The following is a 15,726-nucleotide window of genomic DNA, read 5'->3' on the forward strand; positions in this document are numbered from 1 at the left end:
GGATCACATGTGTTCACGGAGTGTTAATGCTTTGCTCCGGTACTTTATTAAAAGGAGTACCTTAATATTCGAGTAGTTTCCCTTGAGGCCGGCTGCCACCGTGCTGGTAGGACAAAAGATGTTGTGCAAGTTTCTCATTGCGAGCACGTACGACTATAATTGGAACACATGCCTATTGATTGATTAGTACTTGGATACCGTTTTATTATTATCCGCAAATGCCACTGCTATGATTGTTACATGAGTTTCTCTCATCCATGCAACGCCCGTCATCCGTCCCCGTGCCTACGGTATTTTAATCCTGCTGTTTACTATAATCACTACTGCTGTCTTTGTTACTCTGCTCATTGTTATTTCACTCACTGCTACTGCTATAAAACTGTTACTATCGATAAACTCTTGCGAGCAAGTACGTTTCCAGGTGCGGCTGAATTGACAACTCCGTTGTTAAGGCTTTCAAGTATTCTTTGTCTCCCCTTGTGTCGAATCAATAAATTGGCTTTTACTTCCCTCGAAGATCTGTTGCGATCCCCTATACTTGTGGGTCATCAAGACTATTTTACGGCGCCGTTGCGGGGAGCATAGCTTTATTTGGAAGTTCACTTGGATTAATATTGTTCGTTGCAAATTCTCCATCATGGGTAAAACTCGCGATACTAAGGTCGCCATATTACCATCCACTACAAGAAAAGGTACAACTCTGAGTACCTCTGCTGCTCTTGATTCACCATCTGTGATTGATAAACTTGATTCACCGCCACATGCTTCGCATGCGGGTACATCTGCTGAATCTGAACACTCTCATAATATTGATAATGTTTCTGCTGTGCTTGATGATAGTGGTTCATTGGGATCTTTTCTAGATGCTACAATTGCTAAATCTAGACAAATTGAAAATACTGAAACTCCTAATGCTACTACACTGTTAGTTCACCTGAACTTGATTATTTTAGTGATGATCTTGAGGAAGATTATGTGGCGATTGATGATGATTTTATTGAAAAATGCAATGCTACTACTGCTGCAAGAAAAATTAAAAAGTTGCTTGCGAGAACATCTTGTTAGATATAAAGCTGTCTCCTGATCCTAAATTTGCCACATCTCCTATAAACATTAGGGATAAAGATTATGATTTTTCTCTTGATTTATCTCATATAGCTATTATTGAGAAAACACCTTTTTGTGGTACTGAAAAAGAAAGTCTTGTTGAACACATGACTGAGTTATCTACTTTGAGTAGCTTATTTTACGATGATGTTAAGAAGCGTACTTACTTTGTTGCTAAAATATTTCCATTCTCATTAAAGGATGACGCTAAAACTTGGTATAATAATTTGCCACCTAATTCTATTAAAAGTCCGAAAGAATTGCTTGATGTTTTCTTCCGCAAATACTTTCCTGCTAGTGCTCAACATGCTGCTTTGCGAGAGAGTTTATAATTTTGATCGAGGAGATGAAGAGAAATTGCACGAGGCTTGGGCGAGATTTTGCTCTCTTATTAGAGCTTTGCCGACCATGATTTAGAAAAGCATGATTTACTTGATATATTTTATAGTGGACTAACCATTGAGTCTAGGGCATACCTGGATAGTTGTGCTTGGTTGTGTTTTCGGGAAAAGAACTCAGGACGATGTTGAAGAATTATTGGCTAAAATAGGCCGGAATTATGATGATTGGAATACGCACTGAACCAACTCCAACGCCAATAGTGAAGAAGAGGGGTTTAATTAAATTGAATGATGAAGATATGAGGGAAGCCAAGAAGTCTCTCAAGGAGAAAGGTATTAAATGCGAAGATGTGAAGAATCTACCTCCAATAGAAGATATATGTGAGATAATTCCCCCTTCATCCATGATTGAGGTAAACTCCCTTCAACGCTTTACTAGGGAAGATATTCCGTATTCAAAACCTCTGCGCAATGCTTAGATGAGTTTGATAATTATATTGTTAAGCAAGAAAATTTTAATATGAGAGTAGAGAATCATCTAATGGAAAATTCTCAAGCTATTAGTCAATTGCATGATATTGTGGAGAGAACCTCCAATGATGTTAAGATGCTTGTTAAACATTTTCATATGATTCAAACTCAAATTGATCAACTCACTAAAGTGCAAAATGACTTGTTAGGAAATAATGCTAAAGAAAAACATGCTTATGAAGTAACAACTAGAGGTGGTGTCTCTACCCAGGATCCTCTATATCCTGAAGGGCATCCCAAAAGAATTGAACAAGATTCTCAACGCACTGAACCTAGAGCTCATTCTAAGAAAAAGAAGAAGAAACATAAAAATGTTGTAGAATCCTCTGAACCTGCTAATGATCCTAATAGTATTTCTATTTCTGATGCTTGAAGCTGAAAGTGGTAATGAACATGATAATAGTGAAGATAATGATAAGAATGATACTCACGATAAAGAAGAGGTTGAAAAAGAACTTGAAAAGCATGCTAAAAATAAAAAGTATACTAAAGAAGATTTTATTGCTGAGAAACATGGTAATGAAAGAGAACCTTGGGTGCAAAAGCCAATGCCTTTTCCTGCTAAGAAACTAAAATCAAAGGAAGAAGAACACTATAATAAATTTTGTGATTGGATGAAACCTTTATTCTTGCAAATTCCTTTAATCGATGCTATTAAATTGCCTCCTTATTCAAAGTATATGAAAGATATTGTTACTAACAAAAGGAAAATCCCCAATGAGGAAATTTCCACTATGCTTGCTAATTACTCTTTCAATGGCAAAATTCCAAAGAAGTTGGGCGACCCGGTATACCTACTATTCCTTGTTCTATTAAGAATAATTATGTTAAAACTGCTCTATGTGACTTGGGAGCCGGTGTTAGTGTTATGCCTTTTTCTCTTTATAAGAGACTTTACTTAGATAAGTTGATACCTACTGATATATCTTTGCAAATGGCTGATAAATCTCTTGCTATTCCTGTTGGTATATGTGAGGATGTTCCTGTTCAAGTTACTAATAAGCGCTTGATATTAACTGATTTTGTTGTGTTGGAAATGCACGAAGATGATAATATGTCTATTATTCTTGGGAGACCTTTTCTTAACACCGCGAGGGCTGTTATTGATTGCAATAAAGGAAAGGTTACTTTCAATGTTGATGATAAGGAACACACCGTCTATTTCCCCAAGAGGATTGAGAAAGCGTGCGGAGTTAATACTATCTCTCATGTGAGAACTATCAAAGTGGGAACCATCGATTGTCCTATATATGAGCCTAAAGAAGAATATCAAACTCTTGTTATTGGATCCATATCAATACAATTCAAGGTAACATGATTGATTTGAGGTTTATTTCTTCATATGCTATGTAAAATTTATTTGGTGGCAAGACTTGATCAACCTTGTTAACAAATACCTTTTATATGCATAGAGGAGGTAAACAACATATCTTTCTTCCTCCACTTGCTCTAGTTGTTGTAGCACTTTTAATTTGTAAAGTTCTTTGGTTATTTGAAGATTTCAAAAAATTTCCTGGCCAGTAATAATAAACTAAATACCCAGAAATGTGCGTTTTTCAAAGTTTTCAAAAATTCACAAAAATTATACCGTTGGTCCTATTTTTCGACGAGGCACACGGGAGCACCAGAGGATGACCTGTGGGGCACCAGAGGGCGCCACACCACTGGCCGGCGCGGCCAAGGAGGTGGCCGCGCCACCATGTGGTGTGGGCTCCCCTCTGCCCCACTCTGCCATCTCTTCCTCCCAGCACCTTCTCTCTCCCGAAAAAACTCGTACCAAGTTCATCTCTCTCGCGTTTTTGCTCCAGAGCTCCAGATTTCTCGATCTCTTTGCTCAGCCCAGATTTACGTCGAAATTTGGCACATTTGCTCTTCGGTATGTGACTCCTCCACCCATCCAAGTAGAATTTCGTTTGGTTGAGTATATCTTGAATATTTTGCTGCTGTAGGTAACATGTTTAGTGAGCTTGCATGCTTGTTCTAAGTGGTAGAAACTAGTTTTGATGCATGATTAGTACTCTAGCAAGTTCCTATGGTAGTTTCCCTCAATTATATGTCACCAAATCAAATTTTTATGTCATTTGTTGAAAATTTCAGAGAAGCTATGAAGAAGTTTAGCTTTGGAGAGTTGTTCAAGAAGGGGACAACCAGCACCGGGAGGCCTTCTAGGGCCGCCACCCGGATTAGGCAATCATACAATGAAGACATCCTCGCGCCTAGCTTCGCGCTGAAGAGGACAACGGTCCTCCTAATGCTTCTACTTTTCCATGTTATGATTTTCTAAGGAATGCAGGGATATCTGGAGGATTTCTTAACCCTTGTCAACAGGGCAGGGTTAACCACTTATATGGGCGATGAAAGGGAGCAATACTACTTGCTCACCAAAATTTTCGTCGAGAGTTTCCGGTTCGACAACAAACACTATGAGCCAACGGTTGCATTCAGGATTTATGGTAATACTTGTGACTATGCCATTGAAGGATTTTTGTTGTGCCTTGGATATTGCCCCTGTAGGTACAGCAAGTAGGATTGATGACAACCCCGGGACTTGCTTGGAGCTCTACCGAGGGATCACCGATGATGATTGTCGCACCATTCGGCGGGGCAAGATAAGGAACATCCAACTTCCCGCCATTAAGTATTTTGCATACTACATTGCTACTAGCATTCTTGGTAGGGAGAACACTAGTAATATCTCTAGCTACCATCTTGCTTTTCTGAATATTGCACTTACTTGGTCAAACCTCCTATCACCTTGGTGCTCTTATTGCTCGCCGCTTGTCTACCGGGGGCCTATTTTTGGAGGAACTATTGCCTTGCGTGTTTTAACATATCTAAATCTTCCTATTGATCCTAATGATGTGCCATTGGCCCCTAGAAGACTTGATATTGTTGCTATGAAGAGCCATCATTTTGTTACAACTGACTCTACTTTAGATAATATGGTATATAGAATGTTGTTTTCTGACGGGGAGGAGAAGGAAATCCCTCTTCCCCAACCAGGTTTGCTCAGTATTGACAGACAATCATGGTCGTGCACTAAGGAGGAGGTGGATGAACATATGAAGATACAAGAGTTCCACCAGCAACATGACTCCGAGGACGTCGGGACCTCCTACGACCACACCGTCACATATCCGGGTGCTTCTTCTAGCACATACCGGAATACGACCCATCTTCATATTACGGAGATACTACTTCATGGGATCGATGGGATTGAACTCCACTTAGGCCAAAAGCCTAAGCTTGGGGGGAGGTATACCGGCATCACTCATTCTTTGCATATTATGATTGCTGGATACTTGTATATACTTGTTTAGTCTCTTTGAGTGGTTTTCTAATGAGAGAAAGATGATGTTTGGGGAAGTGCTGCCTGAAAACAGATTCTGGGCTGTTACCGTAAAAATTCGTGTGCCCAGCCAGAACGTTATTTTGAGTTGCAAATTTTTGTGCATGTTCCCCAGGTTGTTATCTAACTTTCATTAGTTGAACACTTTTTGAACTGAGCAACGTAAGATTTTTGTAAAAATCGATTTCTGTACTGCTGTCAGGTTTTGGCAGATTTCTGCCATCTCGCTTTTCTGTGTTTCTTTTAGTTTGCTATTTCTTGTTTTTGCTTTGTTCCTTTCCAAAACACAAAAAGACCAAAAATATTTCTGTTGTTTCTCTTCACCATTTGTTTGCTTTGGTTTCTTGCATTTGTTTCGCTTTATTTGCTATTGCTAGTTTGCTATAAGAAAACCCAAAAGATTTTGCTTTGTTTGCTTGTTTCCTTTTGTTCTTATTCTCAAATTCGAAAACACCAAAAATATTTGCTGTTCTTCTTTGGTTTGTAAAGTTCATCATGAGTTCAATGGTCTTCGGTGGCTGGAGCGTGGTTTTCATTTCATTTTATCCAAGCTACACAAGTGAAAAGGCAATAATGACGATCTACGACAATCTGATTGTGGTGAGAGGCTGGTATGAACTCTATTTGTTTTCATTTTTGTACATATACTCATCCATGTGAGCATGCTTAGTTGGTTCATGTGAGGTATATGTTATTTGAGAAAGTCTAGTAGTTTATGATCTCTCATGTTTAGCTCCAATCTATTAATATGAGTAGCATGTCATGGATGTTTGTTTGCATTGTTTTATTCATAAGTAAGTATGGCATTGTGGTATCCTCCTCTGAATAATTCATTTATATCGACTTGGCACATGCTCACGCATGCATATGACTGAACAAAAAGTCAATTAAGCCTCGATGATCTATATTGCTTCAGAGTTCTTGTATCACTTTTATGCCTCGGTTAATTTATTTTGCCGCAAGCATGATTATGACAGTTACTGCTCTCTTGATTTGTCGCTCCCTAGTCTATTGCTAGCCTACACTTGTACGGAGCGGGAACGCTGCTCGTGCCTCCAAACAGATGAAAACCAAGTCATTCCAGAGTGTCCACCATAAATACCTATGCATGGCATTTCAAACCATTCCAAGTAAATTCTCATGCGCTACCTTTAAAATCTTCAAAATGCTTCTTAATTTGTGTTAATGTTTCATAGCTCATGAGGAAGTATGTGGTGTTTAGCTTTCAACCTTGTCATTTACTTTTGACGGACTCTCATATGGAATAGTGGCACATCCGCTTATCCAATAATTTTGCAAAAAGAGGTGGCAATGGGATTCCCGATCCCGAATTAATTAAACTTAAATAGACACTCCTCCATGGTTTGTGATTGTTGGACGGCACCCGAAGGATTCGGTTAGCCATGGCTTGTGTAAGCAAAGGTTGGGGGAGTGTCATCATCATAATAAAACTAAAATAAAAAGGCACTCCTTCATGGTATGAGATTGTTGGTGGGCACCCGAGGATTCGGTTAGCCATGGTTTGTGCAAGAAAGGTTGGAAGGAGTGCCAAATAAATATGCAATAATTCATGGGAGCCGCTCTTGAAAGTCCGGTTGGCGAGGTAGTTGGTGTACCCATTACCATTCGTTGACAACAACAAACACCTCTCAAAATAATTTTACTCCTGATTTATAAAAATGAAAAGCTCTAGCGCATGTTAATCCCTGCTTCCCTCTGCGAAGGGTCAATCTTTTACTTTTATGTTGTGTCTCCATTATTTCTTTGAGCACTTTCTTGAGAGCACAACTGTCATTCTTAGTATAATATGCTTGTCTCAAAATATGATTGATTGTGGTACAACTTTGATGCTTTTATCTTTGACAATCACTACTTCTAGTCTTTCTATGAACTTCGAAGGTGTCCGGGCATTTATGTTTTGCCAATCAAATACAGGCAAGCGAGATACCACTTTATCATACTCTCTTATGAACATTGCAATCTTGCTTATGTACATGATTCTTGATGCTTATTATTAATTGTTGGTACCTCTCCATGATTGACATAGCTGTTAGATGATCTTATTTGCATGTGTCTCATTATGAGCTGCTTAAGTATTAGCCATAACATGAGAATATATACATCATATGAGCAAATGTGTTCGTGAAAGTTCTTTTATCGCTCGGTTGTTAACTGAATTGCTTGAGGACAAGCAATAAGCTAAGCTTGGGGGAGTTGATACGTCCAAAACGTATCTACTTTCCCGAACACTTTTGCTATTGTTTTGCCTCTAATTTGTGTATTTTGGATGCAACTAACACGGACTAACGCTGTTTTCGACGGAACCTGCTACGGTGTCTCGTTTTTGTGCAGAAATCCAACTTTCGGGAAAAACCTCGGAATTTATGCGAGAAGGCCCTATTTTCCCGGGAAACTAACGGAGCCGGAAGGGCAATTGAAGTGGAGGCCCGAGGGCCCCACACCATAGGGCGGCGCGGCCCGGGGGGCCCGCGCGGCCCGTGGTGTGGCCCCCTCGGCCGGCCTCCGACGCCCTCCTTCGGACTACTTATTCGCCTCGACCTAAAAACGCCGGAAAGAAGTTGAAGTCGCCGGAAACCCTCCGAACGCCGCCACATCGCGAAACTCCGTCGCGGGAGCCGGAAGTCTCCGTTACGGCACTCCGCCGGGACGGGGAATGGAGGAGATCATCACCGCCATCACCGCCAACGCCTCTACATCAACCATCCATGTTTCCCCCATCCATGTGTGAGTAATTCCCCCGTTGTAGGTGAAGGGGATGGTAGGGATTGGATGAGATTGGTCATGTAATAGCATAAGATTGTTAGGGCATAGTGCCTAGTGTCCGTAGATGGTACTTTTATGATATTGTTGCAACTTGTTATGCTTAATGCTTGTCACTAGGGCCCGAGTGCCATGATCTCAGATCTGAACATGTTATTGTTTCATCATGATATTCGTTGTTTATGGTCTTACCTACAAGTTGTATACACATGTCGTCTGTCCGGAACCAATGGCCCCGAAGTGACGAAATCGGGACAACCGGAGGGAATGGCGGTGACGTGAGGATCACATGTGTTCACGGAGTGTTAATGCTTTGCTCCGGTACTCTATTAAAAGGAGTACCTTAATATCCAGTAGTTTCCCTTGAGGCCCGGCTGCCACAGGCTGGTAGGACAAAAGATGTTGTGCAAGTTTCTCATTGCGAGCACGTACGACTATAATTGGAACACATGCCTATTGATTGATTAGTACTTGGATACCGTTTTATTATTATCTGCAAATGCCCTGCTATGATTGTTACATGAGTTTCTCTCATCCATGCAACGCCGTCATCCGATCCCCGTGCCTACGGTATTTTAATCCTGCTTGTTTACTATAATCACTACTTGCTGTCTTTGTTACTCTGCTACTTGTTATTTCACTATCGCTACTGCTATAAAAGCTGTTACTATCGATAAACTCTTGCGAGCAAGTCTGTTTCCAGGTGCAGCTGAATTGACAACTCCACTATTAAGGCTTTCAAGTATTCTTTGTCTCCCCTTGTGTCGAATCAATAAATTGGGTTTTACTTCCCTCGAAGACTGTTGCGATCCCCTATACTTGTGGGTCATCAGTAGCACATGGATGAATTGTGATACAAAACTCATATGAATCTCAATCATGTAAAGCAGCTCATGAGATTATTGTATTGAGGTACATGGGAGAGAGATGAACCACATAGCTACAGCGAAGCCCTCAGCCTCGGGGATGGATTACTCCCTCCTCATCATGGAGACAGCGATGGCGGTGAAGATGGCGGTGAAGACGGCGGTGGAGACGGCTCCGGGGCAATTCCCCATCCCGGCGAGGGTGCCGGAACAGAGAGTTCTGTCCCCCGAATTTGACTTTCGCGATGGCGGCGGCTCTGGATGGGTTTCCGTCTCGTGGTTCTTTCTGTCGATGTTTTTAGGTCACGACGGCTTATATAGGCGAAGAATCGGAGTCGGAGGGGCCACGGGGTGGTGCCACCATAGGCCCCCCCCCTGGCCGCGCCGGGGTGTGGTGTGGGCCCCCCCTGGCACCACTCTGGCCCTTCTCCGGTGCTCTGGAAGCTTCGCGAAATTATAAGATCCCCGGAATTGATTTCGTCCGATTCCGAAAGTATTTCTTTACTAGGATTTCTGAAACCAAAAACAGCAGAAAACGAGCAACTGGCCTTACGGCATCTCGTCAATAGGTTAGTTCCGGAAAACGCATAAAAATGATATAAAGTGTGAACAAAACATGTTGGTATTGTCATAAAACAAGCATGGAACATCAGAAACTATAGATACGTTGGAGACGTATCAGTGTCGACCTGCGATTCCGGGACTGGAAGTGGAGGAGACAGTGGTGGAGGGAAGTGGCCAGCGCCGGGGCGGTTCGCCATTGCCACTGGTGGTGGAGGAGACGGCGGTGGAGCGACGAGGGCTGTGTTTGTTGCCGGCGGGGTGTGGTGGCTACCATTGAGCCGGGAGACCTTTTATAGACGCCAGCGTCGGGAAAAAAGCGCGGGAACAGGCGAGAAGAGGCGGGAAGATCGCGCGGGAACGGGCGGTGGCGGGCGAACGCCGGCGACGCGTGGAGGCTACGGAGCACCGACGAGACGTCTCGCCTGCCCCTCCATCGCCATTAAGGCAAAGATGTCGCCGTGTGTCACTGCGCGCGAATAACTACCATCGCGAGGTAGGCGACGGTTAGGTTAAAATTAATTGTGCCGCTGACGGGTCGGCCCTGCCACTCCCCGCCTCGCTTTTCGTTGTGTCCGGCGTGCCCGGAGCGTCCCCTGTGGGACGGGGACGGGCTCGGGGCGCCGGACACCGTATCGGGGCGCGCCGGACAAAAATGGGCTTTGGGGGACGCGGCTGGAACAGTTTTTTGGTCCGGCGCGCCCCAAATTGACGCGGCTGGAGATGCTCTAATGTTCGCGCGCGACTGGGATGATCATTTGCGTCGGGGTATCCCAGTGATGCGGACGTATTTTTTTTAGCACTCACACCGTCAACGTTGGTAATGGCAGTTTAACGTCCCGTCGCCGGCGATTACCGATTCCCACGCGACGACAGTGGTTCCCGTGCGCGCCCAACTGATTGGCGCGTTGCGCCGGCATTTTGAGCGCGCGGAAAACTACCTGCGTGCGAACGCCGTTTCCTGATATATGGTGGACGACGGCAGAAGTGACCGGGCACACCTCAACCTAAACTCTAGCATTCATCCATGGCCAAGTACAACCATGCCTGGGCTCACGCTGTTCAGACATGCCGCGAAGTCTACCCGGATAATCTGGACCTCGCCGAGCTCCACGCGACGGAGGCATTCAATGAGGAGCAGCTCACCGCTGAAGCCCTTCGGGCCGAGCAACTAGACGGGCAGGCGGAGACGGAGGTTGCGGAGGCAGAGGCGACAGGGCGCGCGTTCACAACGACGCTAGAGCGTCTAGGGGAGCGTGCATGATGGGCTGAAAGGATTGTATGCCGCACCTAGAGGGAAGTGAATATGTGCTACCCAAATTTTAATTGTTTTTTTAATTAAGGCTTGTCAAACAGTAAATTCTCTAGATATGCAACTATGTGAATTTACCTAGATGACAAAATACACAACTAAATAAGATATTACTAATGAAGATATAATATGTAACAAAGATAGAGATAACCGAGAGTGGAGCACGCGGAGACATAAGGGATGATTCCCGCAGTTCCTTCCTTTTGAGGGGAAATACATCTATGTTGGAGGGATGTGGTCGCCACAAAGGCTTAATTTGCTGGACCGACTCGGTCGGCTTACTCCTCCTTTTTAGTCGTCGTGATTCATCTTCCTCGCTCTAGCCATGCCTCAAAACTATCGCCGCCGGAATTCCCCCAACCCGCTCCCACCACAATATTCACCATCGGTGACAACCTTCTTCTCGAGATATTCATCCGTCTCCCCTCGCTGCCGTCCCTCGTCCGCGGCGCCTTCGCCTGCCGCACCTTCCTCCATGTCGTCCGCTCCTTCCCCACCTCCCGCCCTAGGTTTCGCGACCTCCACCCGCCGCCGCTCCTCGGCCTCTTCATCAGGCACCGCGTCGGAGACATCCCTTCCTTCCTGCCCCTCCGCCGCCTCGCCGACAAGGTCCACGTGCGCGGCCGTCGTGCGCGGCTCCTATTTCTTCCTCACTCTGGTCCCCGACGACCAAGGCTTCTGGAACATCGCCAACTGCGGCCACGGCTACCTTCTCCTCCACAACTGGGAAAACAGGCTCTTCGCCGCCTACAACCCGCTCGCGGGCGTGCTGCACCGGATCCCCGCGCCGCTGGACGGCCTGTAGGTGCGCGCTGTCGTCTTCTCGTCGGACACAGGGGAGTGGCAGGTTCTGCCGTGGGCGCAGTCTGCTGCGATCAACAAAAACCACCCCGAGGACGACAAGCACTGCCTCCCGCCTAGGACTGGTAAGCTTGTGGATGGACGCATCTACTAGACAAGGCACGACTACGTGATCATGCTCGACACCGCGAAGCTGCAGTTCCCTTCCATGGATCTGCCGCCGTACATGTACGGGCAGAAAACTTTCGTGGTTGGCGAGACCAAGGACGACAAGCTCGATCTGCATGGTCTGCGCGATCGATAAGGAGGACACGGTACGTTGCTGTCTGGGTCCGGAGAGACGATGCTGGCCGTGTCGACAAATGGATGCTGGACAAGGAGATCGAATTGGAGGATCTGTCCGCGCTCAAGCTGGTGGCGGTTAAGCGGGGTTTTGTGCACTTACATTGGCTGGCCGTTGAGGAGCCGATCATTGTTCCTCATTGTGACTTCTTCTCCCTCTGCCCTGGAAAAAGAGGAGATGAAAAAGATCTTTCTGTCTATGAATACGAACTGGAGTGGTCATTTTTGACAATTCAGTCCTGAAATAACCATCTATTATTTAGCTAACTGACTGTTAAGTCATTGGTGATATGTTGGAGTTAAGACTATGACTTTCTTTTGGGCATTTGTTTAGCGTTGTCGATGGCTTCTCCGCAGCAAGAAAACATTGTAGTGGAATATCACAAACCCTAGCACCAAGACCCATGAATAATTTCTGCCTATTTATAGATAGTCATGAAAAGCGAAGACACCTTTCCAGTCACATTACTTTAACTGCATCATTTTGATAGGCTTTTATTAATCAAGCTGAAAGAACAATACAGAATGATTCTTTTTAGGCCAATTCAAGCAACTAATTATCAAGCAGATCTTACATCTACTTAATATTATCAAATCACTGAATTTTCTTCCAGAAATGTGGGGATGGTCGTGCAAGCAAGTAATTAAGCATCTTGCACTTTAATTTCCTGCTTGTCGCATTGGAAAAACACAGTTGTTGTTGTACTTTTTTAATCCAACTATGCTCTTCATTGCATTCCTTTGTGTTCATAAGTGTAGCATCACAAATTTTAGGCTGCATTACAGAAAAAGGCTCATTTCGCTCTTTTTGTGGATGATGTTTCTGGATCATCGATAATTACAGTTTCTTGACAATCAGATTTGGACTCCTGGTGACTTTGCTTCCTTGACGTGATAGTTTTCTGTCACATTCCACTCTTCCTCTTTCTTGTCAACTTCTCAGTTGCGCTTTGGTAATCAAGCTGTGAAATCAAATTGCACAAAAACCCGCGTTGTTGCGCGCAGATAGAAATTCCAGTTGTGAGGCTGAGATGAGAAATGCTAGAAAAGAAGTGAACGGACGACCACTTATTCAAGTTTTTTGTAAGTACGGAAGAATGTATTAGCTTTTTACTCTTGTTATGTGGATATAAGATGTATAAATCCTGACATATATTGTGTACAATAGGTTACATGCAACCAAGGGATTAAATCCAAGCATCTTATTACAATAGGTGATGGCATAACTTTCACAGTAAGGAACACCGGTACCAGGGTTGATGTTTACCCCGGTCAAATGCAAAGAGAGGTTCTGTGCTCGAGTTCTATCGGTAGGCCATGCAGCGGCGACAACACGGGGTTGCAGCAGAGCATCCATCTGAAGTGTCTCACAAGGTAGTGCATCGTCACCAATGTTTCCATCTTGGTAAACTCAATCGCGGGGCATATTCTGGGGCCACCACCAAACGCGACGAAGGAGCATGGTGGCGTCACAGGTGATTGGCTCTCAAACCGGGAGGGGTCAAACTGAGCCGGTTCGTGGAAGATTCTCGGATCCATGTGTGTCACTTTTGCGGTCCAAAACACCTAAGCACAAGTGTGATAAGAGTTTGCATTAGCTTTTTTGCTGCAAATGAAAGAGAAACTACTTCCTGCATTTCGAATTGACAAGTGTGATAAGAGTTTGCATTAGCTTTTTTGCTGCAAATGAAAGAGAAACTACTTCCTGCATTTCGAATTGTTGTGCAATGTTTGTTAGATTTGGCCTTGATATACATATATCTAGATATATTTTAGTGTGTATATTCACTCATCTTTGAAAAAACTTGGGTCAACTAATTTAGAACAGACCCCGCAAAAAATACTAATTTAGAATGGAGGAAATATGTGGTAAATAAGGAGTCAAAATTAGCAAGGACCTGCCATCCTTTTGGGATACGGTAGCCGTCGAACTTGATGTCCTCTAGTGTTGTTCTGACATTGCCAAAGAAGGGAGGGTCGATGCGAAGTGTCTCCTGTGCAACTCGCCATGTTAGCTTCATCTTTGACAAGTCTTCCCAGGTCAGAGCCTCTCCTTCAGCCTTGTTGCTTGCAATGTCCTCATGCTCTGCAAATTAGCACACAACATGCATGCACACATGACTGCCCGCAAAACAAAAGAATGGAACAAACAAAACAAAAAACACACAAGATGCATGATCATGAATGTCAGTGTTATGCATATATCCGAAAGTATACAATGTTATGTACCGGTGACCTATAATATGAAATGTTATTATAACTAGCATAGGGAATATATATTGAATGTAGCAACATCTGATAATACGAAATGGAGGGACTACTGTTCAGCGTCCTGAGCACTTACCTTGCACCATAGCGGCAAGGGTAGCCGGATCACTGGCAAGGTGCCGGACCATGGACGCCATGAGCATGGACGTGGTGTCATGGCCGGCGACCAGGGCGAACATGCCGTTGTCGACGATCTCCTCATCGGTAAGCAGCTGCTCGCCATGGCCGTCCGTCAGGCTGAGCAGGCGGGTGATGAGGTCGCTGCTTGGCGAGGCCTTGCCCAACCCCAGCATAGTCTTCTTGTCACGCGTGATCCCCTCGAGCAGCAGCCGGGCCCTTCGGCTGGCCTCGAGGCTCCGGCGGAACGTCGTGAACGGGAGGTCCACCGGGACTGCAAAAACGCCCTCGACCATTCGCCGGAAGTCCTCGACCAGGGCGTCCCGCACGGCGCCCCTCTCGAGGCCCAAGAGCAGCTCGGAGACGACGTCGAACGTCAGGCGCTTCATGAGCGGCAGCACCCGCACGGTGGTGCGGCCGCGCCAGTTCTCCCGCAGGTGGCGCCTCACCTGGGCGTCGACCCTCCCGACGTACAGCTTCAGCATGTCCGGCTTGAGGAACTCCATGAGCGCGCCGCGGATGCGCCGGTGATCCTCGCCGTGCATGTCCACAATGCTCTTGTCCCCGAAGATACGACGGAAGGACCGGGGCGTCCTCGCCCGCAGCGCGCTGCTGAAGAAGACGAACTTGTTGGCCGCCGGGCCCGTGAGGAATACCGTCGGCGTGCACAGTACCGATGCCTTCCAAACTGGCCCGTGTATGTCGACCCGGTCCTGTATCCACCGGTTGCCGCTGTTGGCGCGTGCGGCTCGGAGAACGCCGAGGGTCTGGCCGATCACCGGCAGACCCAGGGAGCCAGGGGGCAGATTCGCCGGACCTGATTTCCTGACTTTGATCAGCAGGTGGATGGCTATGGCCGAGGCCGTGACAGTGAGTCCTACGATTTTGAGCAAATAATAATCCATTCCGGAGGCTGGAGGCACTATTCAGATGATGTATGGATGTTACAATTGAGTGAAGCTGGTATTGCATATCAGACTTGTGAACATATATATATAGGAGCCAGGAGCAGCATCGATCAGCAAAGTGCAAAATTTACAACTTCAAGTTTTTTTTCCAAGCAATCGTCGATGGGATCGAATTTTCATTATCATGAGATAACGAAAATTCAGCGTCAGGTTTCTCCCTGTTTTTTAACTATTTACATCACGGATCAGCAAAGTAAAAGCCCGACGGGCAAATACAACTCTGACGGTCTCACATAACTGGTTGGCTTATGCCGCCACCCAAACAGTTTCTGGCCTTTTCCTCCAAAATCCTCAAACATTATTTCATACTCTCTGTAGATGTAGTTTGGATGTGCGAGTTGTACTGATGGCCATGGCATGCAACGAAAGATATCATAAGCTT

General features: G+C 45.2%; 1 protein-coding gene across 1 annotated transcript; it reads right to left on the minus strand.

The window, feature by feature from the left end:
* Positions 1 to 13,263: 13,263 nt before the first annotated feature.
* On the minus strand, positions 13,264 to 15,281 carry LOC124673199 (cytochrome P450 716B1-like). The gene is made up of 3 exons (XM_047209320.1): positions 14,336 to 15,281; positions 13,890 to 14,077; positions 13,264 to 13,557 (listed from the first exon to the last, which is right to left on the minus strand). Exons 1-3 carry the CDS (start codon positions 15,279 to 15,281, stop codon positions 13,264 to 13,266), a joined length of 1,428 nt encoding a protein of 475 aa, XP_047065276.1.
* Between the last annotated feature and the right edge of the window lie 445 nt (positions 15,282 to 15,726).

Source organism: Lolium rigidum, chromosome 7 (genome assembly GCF_022539505.1).
Source record: "Lolium rigidum isolate FL_2022 chromosome 7, APGP_CSIRO_Lrig_0.1, whole genome shotgun sequence".
Taxonomy (NCBI): domain Eukaryota; kingdom Viridiplantae; phylum Streptophyta; class Magnoliopsida; order Poales; family Poaceae; genus Lolium; species Lolium rigidum.